General features: G+C 38.1%; 1 protein-coding gene across 1 annotated transcript in view; it reads left to right on the top strand.

Moving 5' to 3' along the window:
• The window catches only part of LOC132885668 (oxysterol-binding protein-related protein 1-like), a 139,302-nt gene extending 134,338 nt beyond the window's left edge, over positions 1-4,964 (top strand). The window contains exon 29 of the mRNA XM_060920317.1: positions 4,444-4,964. Within this exon, the coding sequence (XP_060776300.1) occupies positions 4,444-4,546 (103 nt within the window). The 3' untranslated portion in view covers positions 4,547-4,964. The remainder of the gene's footprint in view (positions 1-4,443) is intronic.
• The last annotated feature ends 11,475 nt before the right edge of the window (positions 4,965-16,439 follow it).

Raw genomic sequence — 16,439 nt, 5'->3', positions numbered from 1 at the left:
CTGACAGTTCCATCGTTCTGTCGCTAAACGAACAACTGATCACACCGAGGTGCTTGCTGAGCGCCATAACGTCTTTTCTTCTCACTTTCCGTTACTGTAGTCGGTCTTTCATGCTTCATTCGCACACTCACGTCCTCCATTTTTCTCTCCCGTTTCAAATTTGTATCCCACAATGCCTTGCACGAACGGGGAAAGCCCACCATGTCATGCATGATGTAGTATCTTGAATTGGGTCATGGTGAAGCAGGAAAAAATAGCAGAGAATTTAGAGCCACATGGCTCTAAATTCATTAATTGTTCTATTTTAAAAAAATAATAATAAAATTGGAAGTCTGTGATTCTGGGTGTTGGGGGGAAATTTTTTTTTTTATGACCTACACTTGAAAAATCTGAAAGGCAGTCTAGCTTTAAGAATTACTCTACTCTGGTACAGTAGTCTCCAGGCTCCAGATTTCATTTTTATAGAAGAGATAACTATATTTTATTCACTGGATATGAACAATCGCACATTCTGATTGGCTACTCTACTACTAGGCTATCAGCTCATATACCATGAGTAGAGAAAAACAAAATGGTGCAGCATGTTGCTGAACCAACCAAGGATGAAATTAAAACTCTACTTGAAAATAAAACCCTAAAAATGATCAACTATTTAAAAGAAACAGAAGCAGCTAAAAGAATATAGCCCCCCAGTATCTCCTGTTCCACACTCCAGCCCAGTCAGTGGTGGTAATGTACCTTTTAAGTTGGTTTGCCAACGGCCAAAAAAAAAAAACCTAAAGAAGAAGAAGAAACCCCCCCCAAAAAAAAAATACAAAAAAAGCAACAAAATATGGAATAAAAGTATTTGATGGTAAAAACATCTCTTTATTTTTCAGAATTATTATCGCATTTTTTACAAATTGCTCCTGTCATTTCGCCGGTTTGTTTCCATTCTAAGCGGAAATGATTTTGTCAGACGTTTTGTATAAAGTTTTTATTTATTGAATTTGCAAAAAAATAAAAAATGCTCTGTTTCTCAAAATCCAGTGAATGTGGATAGAATAAAACAGTTATTCCACTCAATCTGGTCATACATGCCTTATAGACAACTCGGTGCTACGCGCCTCATCGGCTATCAGCTCATGTACGATTCGATTTTGTGGAATAACTGTTAAATAGCTGTAGCATGCTTTATTAAACCATGGTTCTGAGTTATTTGTTAACTTTAAATATGTAAATTTATAAATATGACCCCATGCATATGTATAATTTGTTTAATATTTGAATAGTTCAATTATATTGTGATGTACACATACAAGAGTTTGCTATTTTTTAATGCTAAATGTGTTCCCCAGCTAAACAAAGTTTCAGTATTGACTTGTGATCTTTTTAATTGATAAATATATTCATTTATGTTCATTATCATTTTTTTTAATTGCTTCACATAAGAAACCAGTCCCTCGGCCCCAGGTTTGAGCTCCTCAGCAGTGTGTTTGATGTGCTCTCAATTTCCAGCCTTTAGACCTGATCATATTAATCATGTTGATAGCTGAGTTCTCAAACCCTGGTGAGAAAATGGTAATTAATTCAAAATCTGGATCAGGTGTGTTTTTAGAGTGCGACATTCTTTATCTTTATCAGCATTTGAGGAGAACTTTAACAGACCAGTCTACCAGACTTTACTGGAGTTTGAGAACTTTGCTAGGGTTTGTGAAATTTTTTCTAGAAATGTCATATTTTGCCTAACTTTGATCACTTTGCTAGGGATTGAGAATTTTATTCGAATTTAGAATGAAGTAATCAGAACATTAAAATAAAATTCTATGTGACTTTGACCACTTTGCTAGTTTTATAATTTTACCGGACTTAACTTTACTCAAATGTGAGTATTGTACCAAACTTAGAAAATTTAACTAGAGATTAGGAAGTTTACCAGACTTTGATAACTTTGTCAGATTTAAATGTATAGCTCGAGTTTTGGAACTTTGCCCAGTCATTAAGAACTTTTCTATAGTTTGAAAACTTTGTAACATTTGAGAATTTTACCAGACTTTGCAAATGTTGCTAAAGTTTGTGAATTTTTCTAAAAGTTGAGAATTTAACTAGAATTTGAGAGTGTCGCTGGGGTTTGAGAACTTTTTCAGATGTTGAGAACTTTCCTATAGTTTGAGAACTTTGCTAGAGTCTGAGAACTTTATAACATTTGAGAATTTTACCAGACTTAGAAAATTTTGCTAGAATTTGAGAAATTTACTTGAGTTTGAGAACTTTGCTAAAGTTTGTGAAGTCTACTAAAGTTTGAGAATTTAACTAGAGTTTGAGAACTTTGCCAGATGTTGCAAACTTTGCTATGGTTTGAGAAATTTGCTAGAATCTGAGAACTTTATAATGATCAAGAATTTTATCAGACTTTGGAAATTTTACTTGAGTTTGTGAATTTTACAAAAATTTGAGAATGTTGCCAGAGTTGAGTGAATTTAGCTAGAGTTTGAAAACTTTGTGAGAATTTGATAATGTTGCTAGAGTTTATGGATTTTACTAGAGTTGTTGAACTTTATAATGTTTGATATAATGTACTTTGCTAGAGTCGGAGAACTTTATAACATTTGAGAATTTTACCAGACTTTGGAAATTTTGCTTGAGTTTGAGAATCTTACTAAAGTATAAAAGTTTTACTTGAGTTTGAGGACTTTGCTAAAGTTTGTGAAGTTTACTAAACTTTGAGAATTTAACTAGAATTTGAGAATGTTGCTAGAATTTGAGACTTTAACTAGAGTTTGGGAACTTTGCCAGACATTCAGAACATTGCTATGGTTTGAGAAATTTGCTTAAATTTGAGAATGTTGCTAGAGTTTGTGAATTTTACTAAAGTTTGAGAATTTAACTAGAGTTTGAGAACTTTGCCAGACATTCATAATGTTGTTATGGTTTGAGAAATTTGCTAGAATCTGAGAACGTTATTTATAATGTTTGAGAATTGTATCAGACTTTGGAAATTTTACTTGAGTTTGTGAATTTTACTAAAGTTTGAGAATGTTGCCAGAGTTTGTGAATTTAGCTAGATTTTGAAAACTTTGTGAGAATTTGATAATGTTGCTAGAGTTTATGAATTTTACTCCAGTTGTTGAATTTTATAATGTTTGAGAATTTTACCTGACTTTTGAAATTTTACAAGAGTTTGTGAACTTTACGAAAGTATGAGAACTTTACTTGAGTTTGAGAACTTTGCTTAAGTTTGAGAATGTTGCTAGAGTTTGTGAATTTTACTAAAGTTTGAGAATTAAACTAGAGTTTGAGAACTTTGCCAGATGTTGAGAAATTTGCTAGAGTGAGGACTTTATAACATTTCAGAATTTTACTGAAGTTTGAGAATGTTACCAGAGTTTCTGAATTTTACTAGAGTTGGTGAACTTGATCATCTTTAAGAATCTTACTTGACTTTGGAAATTCTGCTCAAGTTTGTGAATTTTAGTAAAGCATAAAATTTTACTTGAGTTTGAGGACTTTGCTAAAGTTTGTGAAGTTTACTAAACTTTGAGAATGCTGTTAGAATTTGAAAATTTAACTAGTTTGAGAATACTGCTAGAATTTGAGACTTTACCTCGCATTTGAGAATTTTGCCAGACATTCAGAACATTGCTATGGTTTGAGAAATTTGCTAGAATTTGAGAACTTTATAATGATTGAGAATTTTATCAGACTTTGAAAATTTTACTTGAGTTTGTGAATTTTTATTAAAGTTGGAGAATGTTGCCAGAGTTTGTGAATTTAGCTAGATTTTGAAAACTTTGTGAGATTTGAGAATGTTGCTAGAATTTATGAATTTTACTAGAGTTGTTGAACTTTATAATGTTTGAGAATTTTACCTGACTTTTGAAATTTTACAAGAGTTTGTGAACTTTACGAAAGTATGAGGATTTAACTGGAGTTTGAGAACTTTGCCAGACATTCAGAACGTTGCTATGGTTTGAGAAATTTGCTGGAGTCTGAGAACTTTATAATATTTGATAATTTTACCAGACATTGGAAATGTTGCAAGAGTTTGTGAATTTTACTAAAGTTTGAGAATTTAGCTAGAGTTTCATAACTCTGCTAGAATTTGAGACTGTTGAAACAGTTTGTGAATTTTACTAGAGTTTGGGATCTTTCTATAGTTTGACCATTTTCCCAGTCTTTTGGAACTTTGGCAGAATTTGAGAATTTTCAATGAATTTGCACTGATGTCACCTAGACCCGCTCATGCAGTTAGAAATACAGAAACAAAGTTAACAATGTGCCTGCTGTTTAACAGCACCCCAGTTGGTTTACTGAAAAGCTGTAATTATTGTGCATTTTCTTTCTCTTTCTACTGTATTTGTGTGCTAAATTCAGCATGAAAGAATATTTAGCAATAAAGAAAGTGCTAATCATACATTCCCATGAAAATCACCATCTAACATAATTTGATGTTCGTTCTCATAGGTGGTTCCATCAAGGAGCAAACCCACACAATGGAGGACAAGACTGGCTTTATTCTGGTGGCTACTGGAGCAGGAACTACTCCCAACTACCTGACATATACTAACCTCAAACCCTCGAACCTCTGCCCAGAAATGGACTGCTGAAGAGAAACCATGCATGTTCACTATTAACTTCAGTTCATGCAGAGTGTCGATTATTTATACAGCCACAAGCTGGTTTTATGTTCACCACCATCTTATAAACACTCAAGCATGAGGAGGTGGAACATGGCAGTTATTCTTAAATATGCGGTGTGTTAGGTGAAGTTTGTTTGTCCAGAGACTTGTATTGCAGCTTTAAGTAATTTATATAGATATTATTCTAGAGTTTCAATTTCAATAGATGTAGCGAGGAACCTTGTAAATATAAATAGTCTATACTGTAGATGATTATCTCTCGAGACTTGAATTTGCTGAATGAAACAAACATATTTTTCTTTAGGTGGCTAAAACTTACCTCACAATCTTAGTAATATATTAAATCTGTCGTGAACAAAGACAAATGACGTATTATGGTAAGTTTGCACATGTAGGCTTTACTTAATCCTTGGCTAAATACATGAACAAATCTCTTTAGCCCAGTATTAGGTTTAATATGGGATTCAACAAAGCATTTTGTTTGTATAAATATTATTTATTTATTTATATCCTGTAGTTAATTGTTTGTGGCTATTGAGAACCTCTTGAACGTAGACGTAGAAAAAGTTGTTTCGCTTGTTGATGGACCAATCAGATATCATTTTGACTTTTGAATGTTTTTTTTTTTTTGCTTTTTTTTTGGGTTGTTGTGGATTTAAGAGTGAAATTTAAATATTGTTCAGGACCAAACTACAGAAATTCAGCCAGTTTTTCAACTCTAAACATTCATTATAAAAATGAGACCACAAATTCAACTAATCATAAAGTTCATGTTTCTCAGACACATAAAATTTCCAGTTAAAAGCACAAATCTATTTAACTATGCAACCATGGAAAGCCTTTTTTAAAATGTTTGATTAGCTTTATTGAACTCTGCCTGATTCGTTCTGGGAAATTGAATTGACTCGTTAGCTGCAGTCTCTTTTGTAGCAGCGTAATGATATTTACAACAGGGACCTTCTTCAGAGAAACTGTACACACAGAGTTGACTGGGTTAAGTATACATATTAACTCTAGGTACTCCTTCTTTACAGGTATGATACAATTACCAACGATAAGGTCTGTAAAGTGTAACCCAACAGTAGACCCAGCAGATGCATCTTGTAAAGTACATGTTTTTAACTGTACAATAAAATATTGAAGATGACTATAAAAGAACAGAAATCACAAATTTGTTTGTATTGTTGTTAAATAAAGACTTACTCTTACCTAATCTCTGACTGTTTGACCTCATTGCTGGGTCAACTTCATGTTCAAATGAATAGCTATTATTATCATCTCAGCCAACTTTGTTGGAGGAGGTTATGTTTTCGCCTCTGTTTGTTTGACTTTTCCCAATGTAACTCAAAAAGTAATGAATGGATTTTGATGAAATTTGGAGAAAAGGTGAGCCACAGGCCAAGGAACAAAGGATTAGGCTTTGATGCAAATCCAGATATGTATGTGGATCCAGGATCCAAATATGTATGCAGATCCAGGATTTTATTTATTTATTTATTTATTTATTTATTGCATTTCCCGACACAACTCAAAAATAGTGAACTGATTTTGATGAAATTTGGAGGAAAGGTGGGTCATGGGCCAAGGAACAATTGTTTAGCTCTTGATGCAAATCTGGTCATGCATATGGATCCAAGATCCAGATATGCAAGCAGATCCAGGATTTTTTTTGTCTGTTCCCCATGTAACTCAAAAAGTAGTGAATGGATTTTGATGAAATTTGGAGGAAAGGTGGACCATGAATCAGGGAACAATTTATTTGATTTTTATATAAATCCAGTTATGTATGTGGATCCAAGATCCAGATATGCACACGGATCCAGATTTTTTTTTTTTTTGCCTGTTCCCAACGTAACTCAAAAAGTAGTTAATGGATGTTGATGAAATTTGGAGGAAAGGTGAGCCATGGGCCAAGGAACAATTGCTTATATATATATATATATATATATATATATATATATATATATATATATATATATATATATATATGTGGATCCAGAATCCAGATATGTATACAGATCCAGGATGTTTTGCTTTTCCCGATGTAACCCAAAAAGTAGTGAACGGATTTTGATGAAATTTGGAGGAAAGGTGGGCCATGCACCAAGGAACAAGTGTGTAGATTTTGATGCAAATCCAGATATGTATGTGGAGCCAAGATCCAAATATGTAGGCAGATCCAGGATTTTTTTTTTTTTTTGCTTTTCCCAACATAATTCAAAAAGTAGTGAATAGATGTTGATGAAATTTGGAGGAAAGGTAAACTGTGGGCCACTGAACAATTGATTTGATTTTGATGCAAATCCGGTTATGTATGTGGATCCAAGATCCAGATATGTACGGTACACGGATGCAGGATTTTTTTTTGTCTTTTCCTAACGTAAATCAAAAAGTAGTGAAAGGATTTTGATGAAATTTTGAGGAAAGGTGAGGCATGGGACAAAGAGCAATTGCTTAGATTTTGATGTAAATCTGGATATGTATGTGGAGCCAAGATCCAAATATGTAAGCAGATCCAGGAGATATATATATATATATATATCTCATCTCATCTCATCTCATTATCTCTAGCCGCTTTATCCTTCTACAGGGTCGCAGGCAAGCTGGAGCCTATCCCAGCTGACTACGGGCGAAAGGCGGGGTACACCCTGGACAAGTCGCCAGGTCATCACAGGGCTGACACATAGACACAGACAACCATTCACACTCACATTCACACCTACGGTCAATTTAGAGTCACCAGTTAACCTAACCTGCATGTCTTTGGACTGTGGGGGAAACCGGAGCACCCGGAGGAAACCCACGTGGACACGGGGAGAACATGCAAACTCCACACAGAAAGGCCCTCGCCGGCCCCGGGGCTCGAACCCAGGACCTTCTTGCTGTGAGGCGACAGCGCTAACCACTACACCACCGTGCCGCCCATATATATATATATATATATATATATTTTTTTTTTTTTTGCTTTTCCCAACATAACGCAACAACAAATAGCGAACAGATTTTGATGAAATTTGGAGGAAAGGTAGACCATGGGCCACCGAACAATTGATTAGATTTTGATACAAATCTAGTTATGTATGTGGATTCAAGATCCAGATATGTACACGGATCCAGCATTTTGTTGTTGTTGTTGCTGTTGTTGTTGTTGTTGTTGTTTTTTTGTCTGTTCCCAACATAACTCAAAAAGTAGTGAATGGATTTTGATGAAATTTGGAGGAAAGGTGAGCCATGGATCAAGGAACAATTGCGTAGATTTTGATGCAAATCTGAATGTGGCTTAGTGGAGGTATACACTCTGAGTGCCTTTCTAGTTTTTTTTTTTTTTTTAAGTTTGAGTTGTCTGGAAGAAGTAGGTTTACTGCGTTTGGCAAAATAACTTTTTTGTATTTGTATCTAGCTACAGCAAAATGTTGACCTATATGTTACTTTTGTCGAGGGCACAAGTTTGCATTTGGTTTGTATTATTGAGCTGACTAGCTCACCATACATTATTACAAGATAACACCTTTCAGCCTAATCAGTTAAGTTTGCAGGCAACAAAACATCAAACCTGGTTTGCAAACTGGAGCTTTTATTTGCCTGCCAGGTTAGCAAATGAATTTAGGATTTGTCCACCCCGAGCAGTGTTTTAATTATGTGTTAAAAGGTGAATTAACTCTTTAATGCTCTCCAGACAGCCTGGGGCATCAACCACTTTGCTCATTGGAAGACTGGATGGAAGGAAGTCATAAACCTCAGCCTCAGATGCTCAATCCACATTTGTCTTGCAAGACCCGGTTCTCCACTTTTCCAGTGACCTGATGATGTCATCCCATAATTATCATGTCTTCTTGAAGATAGTAATTACTTGAATGAGATGCTTGTTCCTCAAATGAGTCAGCGTTTTCAGTTTACGGTTTCCTTGCACTGAAATGACTCGAGTCGAATAAATTTATTTTCATTAAGCATTCATCCCAACATGAGACCATACTTCATATTTCTTGCATATATCTTACAGGATATATCTTAAAACATCCCAGAATGAACACAGTGACATTTTTAACAGTTTATAGTTTATGAAATATGTGTTTTTTTTAAAATGAAATATTGAACATCGCAAAGCCAAATGTGCATCTGTTCGAAACTGTTATATTGGAATTTGGGATTGTAAAAATGCAGTAATAACAATTCAACTCCGTCGTCTCCAGTTTCACACAGGCCTTGAAAGTAGATAAATGCGTTATTCTTTGTACTGTATTACTTTGACCATCAGACACCAGGCTTGATCCTCATAATCAACGTTTCACAAATGCTCTTTTCATCCTAAAACATCTTAATTGCATACATATTCTCATATCATGCAATGACGTACGGTAATTATATCAATTAACGCCTTCACCTTTCAATTTATCCTCCACAGATTCTGACAACATTAATTACAAAAATTACCTTAAGAATAAAAAAAAGCCTCAAGGCTTCATTTAATTAAATTAGTCATTGGGTCTGTTGAGAAGTATTTAAGAGCTAAAGTTGTCATAGCTCATCTGATAATGATTCATTCAATCTGTTCCCATAAAATCACCTGATGATGATGATGATGAGAGAGAAAAGAAGAAACATTTAAAACAAATGATTATTCTTGCTGTTTGTCTCATCGCATCTCATTATCTCTAGCCGCTTTATCCTGTTCTACAGGGTCGCAGGCAAGCTGGAGCCTATCCCAGCTGACTATGGGCAAAAAGCGGGGGACAAGTCGCCACAGGGCTGACACATAGACACAGACAACCATTCACACTCACGGTCAATTTAGAGTCACCAGTTAACCTAACCTGCATGTCTTTGGACTGTGGGGGAAACCGGAGCACCCGGAGGAAACCCACGCGGACAACATGCAAACTCCGCACAGAAAGGCCCTCGCCGGCCACGGGGCTCGAACCCAGAACCTTCTTGCTGTGAGGCGACAGCACTAACCACTACACCACCGTGCCGCCCTCTTGCTGTTTGTATAATTTGAAAATGGAAAATCAGCCGAATGCATCAAATAAAGGAGTTCTGGTGAAATGGTTTAATAAAATGGGTGCATTTAAGGTATTTTGTACATATGTCATTTTTTATTTATTTGTTTATTTAGATGGGACAATGCATATAAAATGAACACTGCATACATGAGATATGCAGTGTAAATACACCGGAATTAGCAAAAATGCTAAATTCCATCCGTAGTCCCCAAACAAGAAACATAAAACACTTAACAATACAAGTTCATAAAAAAAAATCACAATAGACCAATAAATAAAAAAGCTAAAACCATATAAATGTGTACAGTGTGCAATCATGTACTGTACACACACACACATATATATATGTGTATTCATGACTGCACATATCTCATCTCATTATCTCTAGCCACTTTATCCTGTTCTACAGGGTCGCAGGCAAGCTGGAGCCTATCCCAGCTGACTACAGGCGAAAGGTGGGGTACACCCTGGACAAGTCGCCAGGTCATCACAGGGCTGACACATAGACACAGACAACCATTCACACTCACATTCACACCTACGGTCAATTTAGAGTCACCAGTTAACCTAACCTGCATGTCTTTGGACTGTGGGGGAAACCGGAGCACCCGGAGGAAACCCACGCGGACACGGGGAGAACATGCAAACTCCGCACAGAAAGGCCCTCGCCGACCACGGGGTTCGAACCCGGAACCTTTTTGCTGTGAGGCGACAGCGCTAACCACTACACCACCGTGCCGCCCGACTGTACATATATTGGTTATATAAACATATGAACAAACTCCCCTGTGTGTGCAACATACAGTTACATGCACAAGGGAGATCCCAGACTGAACATGATTACAGATGCTCACAGGTTTGTTTGTCTAAGATCCAATCTGTAAATTGTACTTTAAAAGTCCCAAAAGATGGACACTCTCCAAACATCCCTGAACTGATAACACATTTTGGGCAAATGTTGTGTGTCTGAATTGCACCTCACAGTCCCCTCTTATGACAGCCCTGGTCCCTGTGCTCCCATCTGGCTGTTTTTTTATGAACTCTTCCAGGGGAGGCGGGTACAATCCATGTAGGGATTTATAGATCACACATACATGTTTAAAAAGCTTAAAATTGTCAAAACTAAAAAAGTTATATTTTTCCAGGATGTTGCAATAATGGTATGAATATGTTCTTTTATCAAGTACCTTTAGGGCTCTCTTGTAAAGTTGTTCAATTGGTCTGAGAGTCATGACACCTGTGAAGGACCAATTTGAGAAGCAGTAGTTGATGTGAGACAAGATCATACAATGCAGGTACGCCTTGGTGGCACCGGTTGTTAAGAAAGGTCTAATTTGTTTAAAATTCTGCAGATTAAACTCGATGGTATTTGAGACCTTCTTGATGTGAGTTTAGGGTGGCACGGTGGTGTAATGGTTAGCACGGTCACCTCACAGCAAGAAGGTTCTGGGTTCGAACCCAGTGGCCGGTGAGGGCCTTTCTGTGTGGAGTTTGCATGTTCTCCCCATGTCTGCGTGGGTTTCCTCTGGGTGCTCCAGTTTCCCCCACAGTCCAAAGACATGCAGTTAGGTTAACATGGGGCGGCCTTGGGCTGAGGTGCCCTTGAGCAAGGTACCAAACCCCTGGGTGCTCTAGTGTGGCTGCTCTGTGTGTGTTCACTGCTTCAGATGGGTTAAATGCAGAGGATGAATTTCACTGTGCTTGAAGTGTGCATGTGACGAATAATAAAGGTTTCTTCTTCTTTCTTTTCTTCTAAATGTTAGGGTTGGGTCCAATATCACCCTGAGGTACTTAAACTGTTTTACTAGTTCAAGCTCCTCAGTCCCTAAAAACACATTGGATCTGACTGCTTCTACTGACTTCTTGGAAAAAAAAAAAAGCATACACACGGTCTTTTTGGTGTTCACGAGCAAACATGAGTCAAGTAGCCAGTCTTGAATCCTGGTCAACACAGATGTCAGGACTAATGCAGCCTCTTTGGGGGTTTTACCGTGACATACAATAACCACATCATCTGCATACATCTGGGAATATACAGTACAACACACATCTGGCAGATCATTTATGTACAGTGAGAACAGTAGTGGCCCTAAAATAGAACCCTGTGGTATTCCGACTGGACAGTTAGAATATTACATTAACCAGAATTACTCATAAAATCCAAAAATGAACACCATATGTGATGTCTTTCTCAAGATAAATGAACAGATGAGCTAAAAAAAAAAAGCTGCATCACGAAACACACACAGATTTCTGTCTCTTATTATCCTGCATTTTTTTTAATATGCTGTATGATTTTCCTGACTATTCATCCGACAACATGAGCACATCAGATAAACTAGACAGCACCAAAAGGTCTTTATTAAACCATACACTTACTTCACTGAGCTTTCACATTCATGGCAATTAGCAGACACTCTTATCCAGAGTGACATACAACTTACCCAGAGCAGCCTGGGGAGCAGTTGGAGGTTAGGTGCCTTGCTCTAGGGCACTTCAACTATTCCTGCTGGTCCAGGGAATCAAACCGGCAACCTTTTGTTCCCAAAGCTGCTTCTCTAACCATTAGGCCATGGCTTCCCCCATTAAATAACTCGAATGTTTATTCTGGTACATTATATTTCATTTCTAAATCTCAGTGTTTATAGTGGTACATAAACAACCTAATTAGCATGTTGGATTAGTTCTTTAATTGCCTCGTCAAATGAAATATCAAGAATCATCAAGTGCAGCAAAATTAGAGTGCGTCTTTTAAATTTTTGCACTTTACATTTAAATCAAATCCATCAACTAAGCTGATGATGGATCACATTTGTTGTTACTAATAACTAATTACTGTATATTAGCTCTCATCCCTGCTGGGAATGTGAATAAACACGTTTCATGTTCTGTTCTTTCCTTGTTCAGTCTCTGGCGCCCTCTGGTGGCTGACACAAGTGCAGCCACACAAGCAAAACATTATTATCAGGGATTTTCAGTCTGCAGCTGAAGGTAGTCATGGCCAGATGGACATTGAACTGCTGGAGAGGTGGCCTGAGGTAGTTATAGTGCCGAGTGAGGACAGTGCCGCGAGCTGGTGTCTGATTTCCCCAGTGTGTGTGCTTCCCTGTGTCGGCCTGTCTGCTGCTGGGTTTGGTGGTGGGTGCCTGTCAGTCAGTGGTTGCTGGGTCAGTGTTGGTATCTGCCTGCTTCGCTGGGAGATCATGGGGTTTTGCTCTCCTTTTTTTTTTACATTTACTGTATATGATCGGGGCAGTACAGTGGCGTAGTGGTTAGCACTGTCACCTCATAGCAAGAAGGTTCTGGGTTCGAACCCTGTGGCTGATGGGAGCCTTTCTGTGTGGAGTTTTCATGTTCTCTCCGAATGCTCTGGTTTCCCTTCCACAGGCCAAAGACATGCAGGTACTGGCTACTCTAAATTGCCCATGGATGTGTGTGAGTGCACAGAAAGGAACCAGCCACCCTACTGCTGCAGTTCAGGCCAAGTCAACCAAACATGGTTTGGCAGTGATGACGATCTATATGATCACTGTATGAGTATTGCATGTTGTTTGTTTATTTTGTTTGCTCTTTCTTTTTTTTTTTTGCCTTGCTTGTCATTACTGGGGTTTTCTTTCTGTTGTCTTTCTGTCTTTTGTATATCTTTTTTGTCTTGTCTTTCTTCCTGTAGCCTCTAAGCAATAAATAAATAAATACAACAGTATTTATACATGCGCAGAGGAGAGTTATACAATGTTATATTCTAATTGGTCTTTTTTTGAGAGAGAGAGAGAGAGAGAGAGAGAGAGAGAGAGAGAGTCAAACAGAGTGAGAGAGAGAGAGACAGAGAGAAAGACAGACAGAGAAAGAGAAAGACAGTCAGAGAGACAGAGACAGTCAGACAGAGAGAGAGAGAGAGAGAGAGAGAGAGAGAGTCAGACTGACAGAGAGAGAGACATAGTCAGACAGACAGAGAGAGAGACAGACAGACAGACAGAGTGAGACAGTCAGAGAGCGAGAGAGAGTGAGACAGTCAGACAGAGAGTGAGACAGACAGACAGACAGAGACAGACAGACAGAGAGAGTCAGAAAGTGAGAGAGACAGAGAGAGAGTCAAACAGAATGAGAGACAGACAGAAAGAAAGACAGACAGACAGAGAAAGACAGTCAGAGAGAGAGAGAGACTGAGACAGTCAGACAGAGAGAGAGAGAAAGTCAGACTGACAGAGAGAGAGAGAGAGACAGTCAGACAGAGGGAGAGAGAGAGAGTCAGAGAGCAAGAGAGAGAGACAGTCAGACTGACAGAGAGAGACATAGTCAGACAGACAGACAGACAGACAGAGAGAGTGAGACAGTCAGAGAGAGAGAGAGCAAGACAGTCAGACAGAGAGTGAGACAGACAAAGACAGACAGAGAGAGAGTCAGAAAGCGAGAGAGACAGAGAGTCAAACAGAACGAGAGAGAGAGAGAGACAGAGAGAAAGACAAACAGACAGAGAAAGAGAAAGACAGTCAGAGAGAGAAAGACAGAGACAGACAGAGAGAAAGAGAGACAGTCAGAGAGAGAGACAGACAGACAGAGAGGGAGAGAGAGTCAGAAAGCGAGAGAGACACAGAGAGAGAGTCAAACAGAGCGAGAGAGAGTCAAACAGAGTGAGAGAGAGATTCAAACAGAGTGAGAGAGAGTCAAACAGAGCGAGAGTCAAACAGAGCGAGAGAGAGAGTCAAATAGAGCGAGAGAGAGTCAAACAGAGCGAGAGAGAGAGTCAAACAGAGCAAGAGAGAGTCAAACAGAGCGAGAGAGAGAGTCAAACAGAGCGAGAGAGAGAGTCAAACAGAGCGAGAGAGAGAGTCAAACAGAGCGAGAGAAAGAGTGACAGAGATAAAGACAGACAGTCAGAGAGAGAGAGAGACAGAGACAGACAGAGAGAGAGAGAGACAGTCAGACTGACAGAGAGAGAGAGACAGAGTCAGACAGATAGACAGAGAGAGAGAGAGCAAGACAGTCAGAGAGCGAGAGAGAGAGAGCAAGACAGTCAGACAGAGAGTGAGACAGACAGACAGACAGACAGACAGACAGAGACAGACAGACAGACAGACAGAGTCTCAGAAAGAGAGAGGGAGAGAGAGAGAGAGAGAGAGAGAGAGAGAGAGGTTACTGATCAGCTGCCATTGGGCCTTTAAGCAAAACCCACTCTGCTTCAGGGACACCATTCATAAGCTGACTCTAAAGAAATTCACACATTAAGACTTAAAAATGCTAGCTGAATGAATGAATGAATGAATGAATGAATGGCAAATTGCTGTGGTGTAAGAGGAATAAAACACTTCAGTACAACTGGAAAATAGAGCGGCAGCTACAGTTGTCGACAGTCCATAATTATTGACACCTTTTCAGATTTACCAATAAAAAACAATTTTACAAAGCTGAGTTTCAGTTACAGCAGTTTTTATTGGTTAATTAATCAACTGGAAGACCCGCCTCACCCTTTGATCTTGTCGTCTGATGACACAGCTCGTTACCTGAGATGGAATTTTTTTTAGCACGATCAGCTATTTGATGAAAACCCGGATGTTATCATCGCAGGTAAGCATGGTGGAAAGATCATGGACGTGTTTTTACTTATCAAATTCACCAATATTTCATGATCTCCTTGTCGAAACCTACTTTGTTTCTCACTCTTTCATTTGACAGCTGCCATTTTGTATCTAAACGTGCGTTTTAGAAGTCATGTGAGGTGTCGATAATAGTGATCTCTTTCACTGGTGTCCACCATTATCGACACCCTGTGGAATTAAGGGACATTTGCAACTGTTATGGATCGATCTTTGTGTAACATTGAAGTAGATGAAGTACTTTAAAAAAAAAAATTTTAAAGCGCTGTGATTTATAATATTTTTTTTCTGATTCATAACAGAATGGAATGTGTAAAGAGTATTTGGAATCCTATTGCAATAAATAGAATTAGACCAGAATTAAATTCCTAACATATAAAAAATTACATGCTTGAAATATTCAGATTTTTCTATTCCATTCAGAATTGTTTTTTTTTGTACAACCCCAATTCCAAAAAAAGTTGGGACAAAGTACAAATTGTAAATAAAAACAGAATGCAATAATTTACAAATCTCAAAAACTGATATTGTATTCACAGTAGAACATAGACAACATATCAAATGTCAAAAGTGAGACATTTTGAAATTTCATGCCAAATATTGGCTCATTTGAAATTTCATGACAGCAACACATCTCAAAAAAGTTGGGACAGGGGCAATAAGAGGCTGGAAAAGTTAAAGGTACAAAAAAGGAACAGCTGGAGGACCAAATTGCAACTCATTAGGTCAATTGGCAATAGGTCATTAACATGACTGGGTATAAAAAGAGCATCTTGGAGTGGCAGCGGCTCTCAGAAGTAAAGATGGGAAGAGGATCACCAATCCCCCTAATTCTGCGCCGACAAATAGTGGAGCAATATCAGAAAGGAGTTCGACAGTGTAAAATTGCAAAGAGTTTGAACAGATCATCATCTACAGTGCATAATATCATCAAAAGATTCAGAGAATCTGGAAGAATCTCTATGCGTAAGGGTCAAGGCCGGAAAACCATACTGGGTGCCAGTGATCTTCGAGCCCTTAGACGGCACTGCATCACATACAGGCATGCTTCTGTATTGGAAATCACAAAATGGGCTCAGGAATATTTCCAGAGAACATTATCTGTGAACACAATTCACCGTGCCATCCGCCATTGCCAGCTAAAACTCTATAGTTCAAAGAAGAAGCCGTATCTAAACATGATCCAGAAGCGCAGACGTCTTCTCTGGGCCAAGGCTCATTTAAAA

Source organism: Neoarius graeffei, chromosome 1, assembly GCF_027579695.1.
Source record: "Neoarius graeffei isolate fNeoGra1 chromosome 1, fNeoGra1.pri, whole genome shotgun sequence".
NCBI lineage: Eukaryota > Metazoa > Chordata > Actinopteri > Siluriformes > Ariidae > Neoarius > Neoarius graeffei.
Note: the sequence above shows the minus strand (reverse complement) of the source record. Positions and strands in the feature narration are given on the sequence as shown.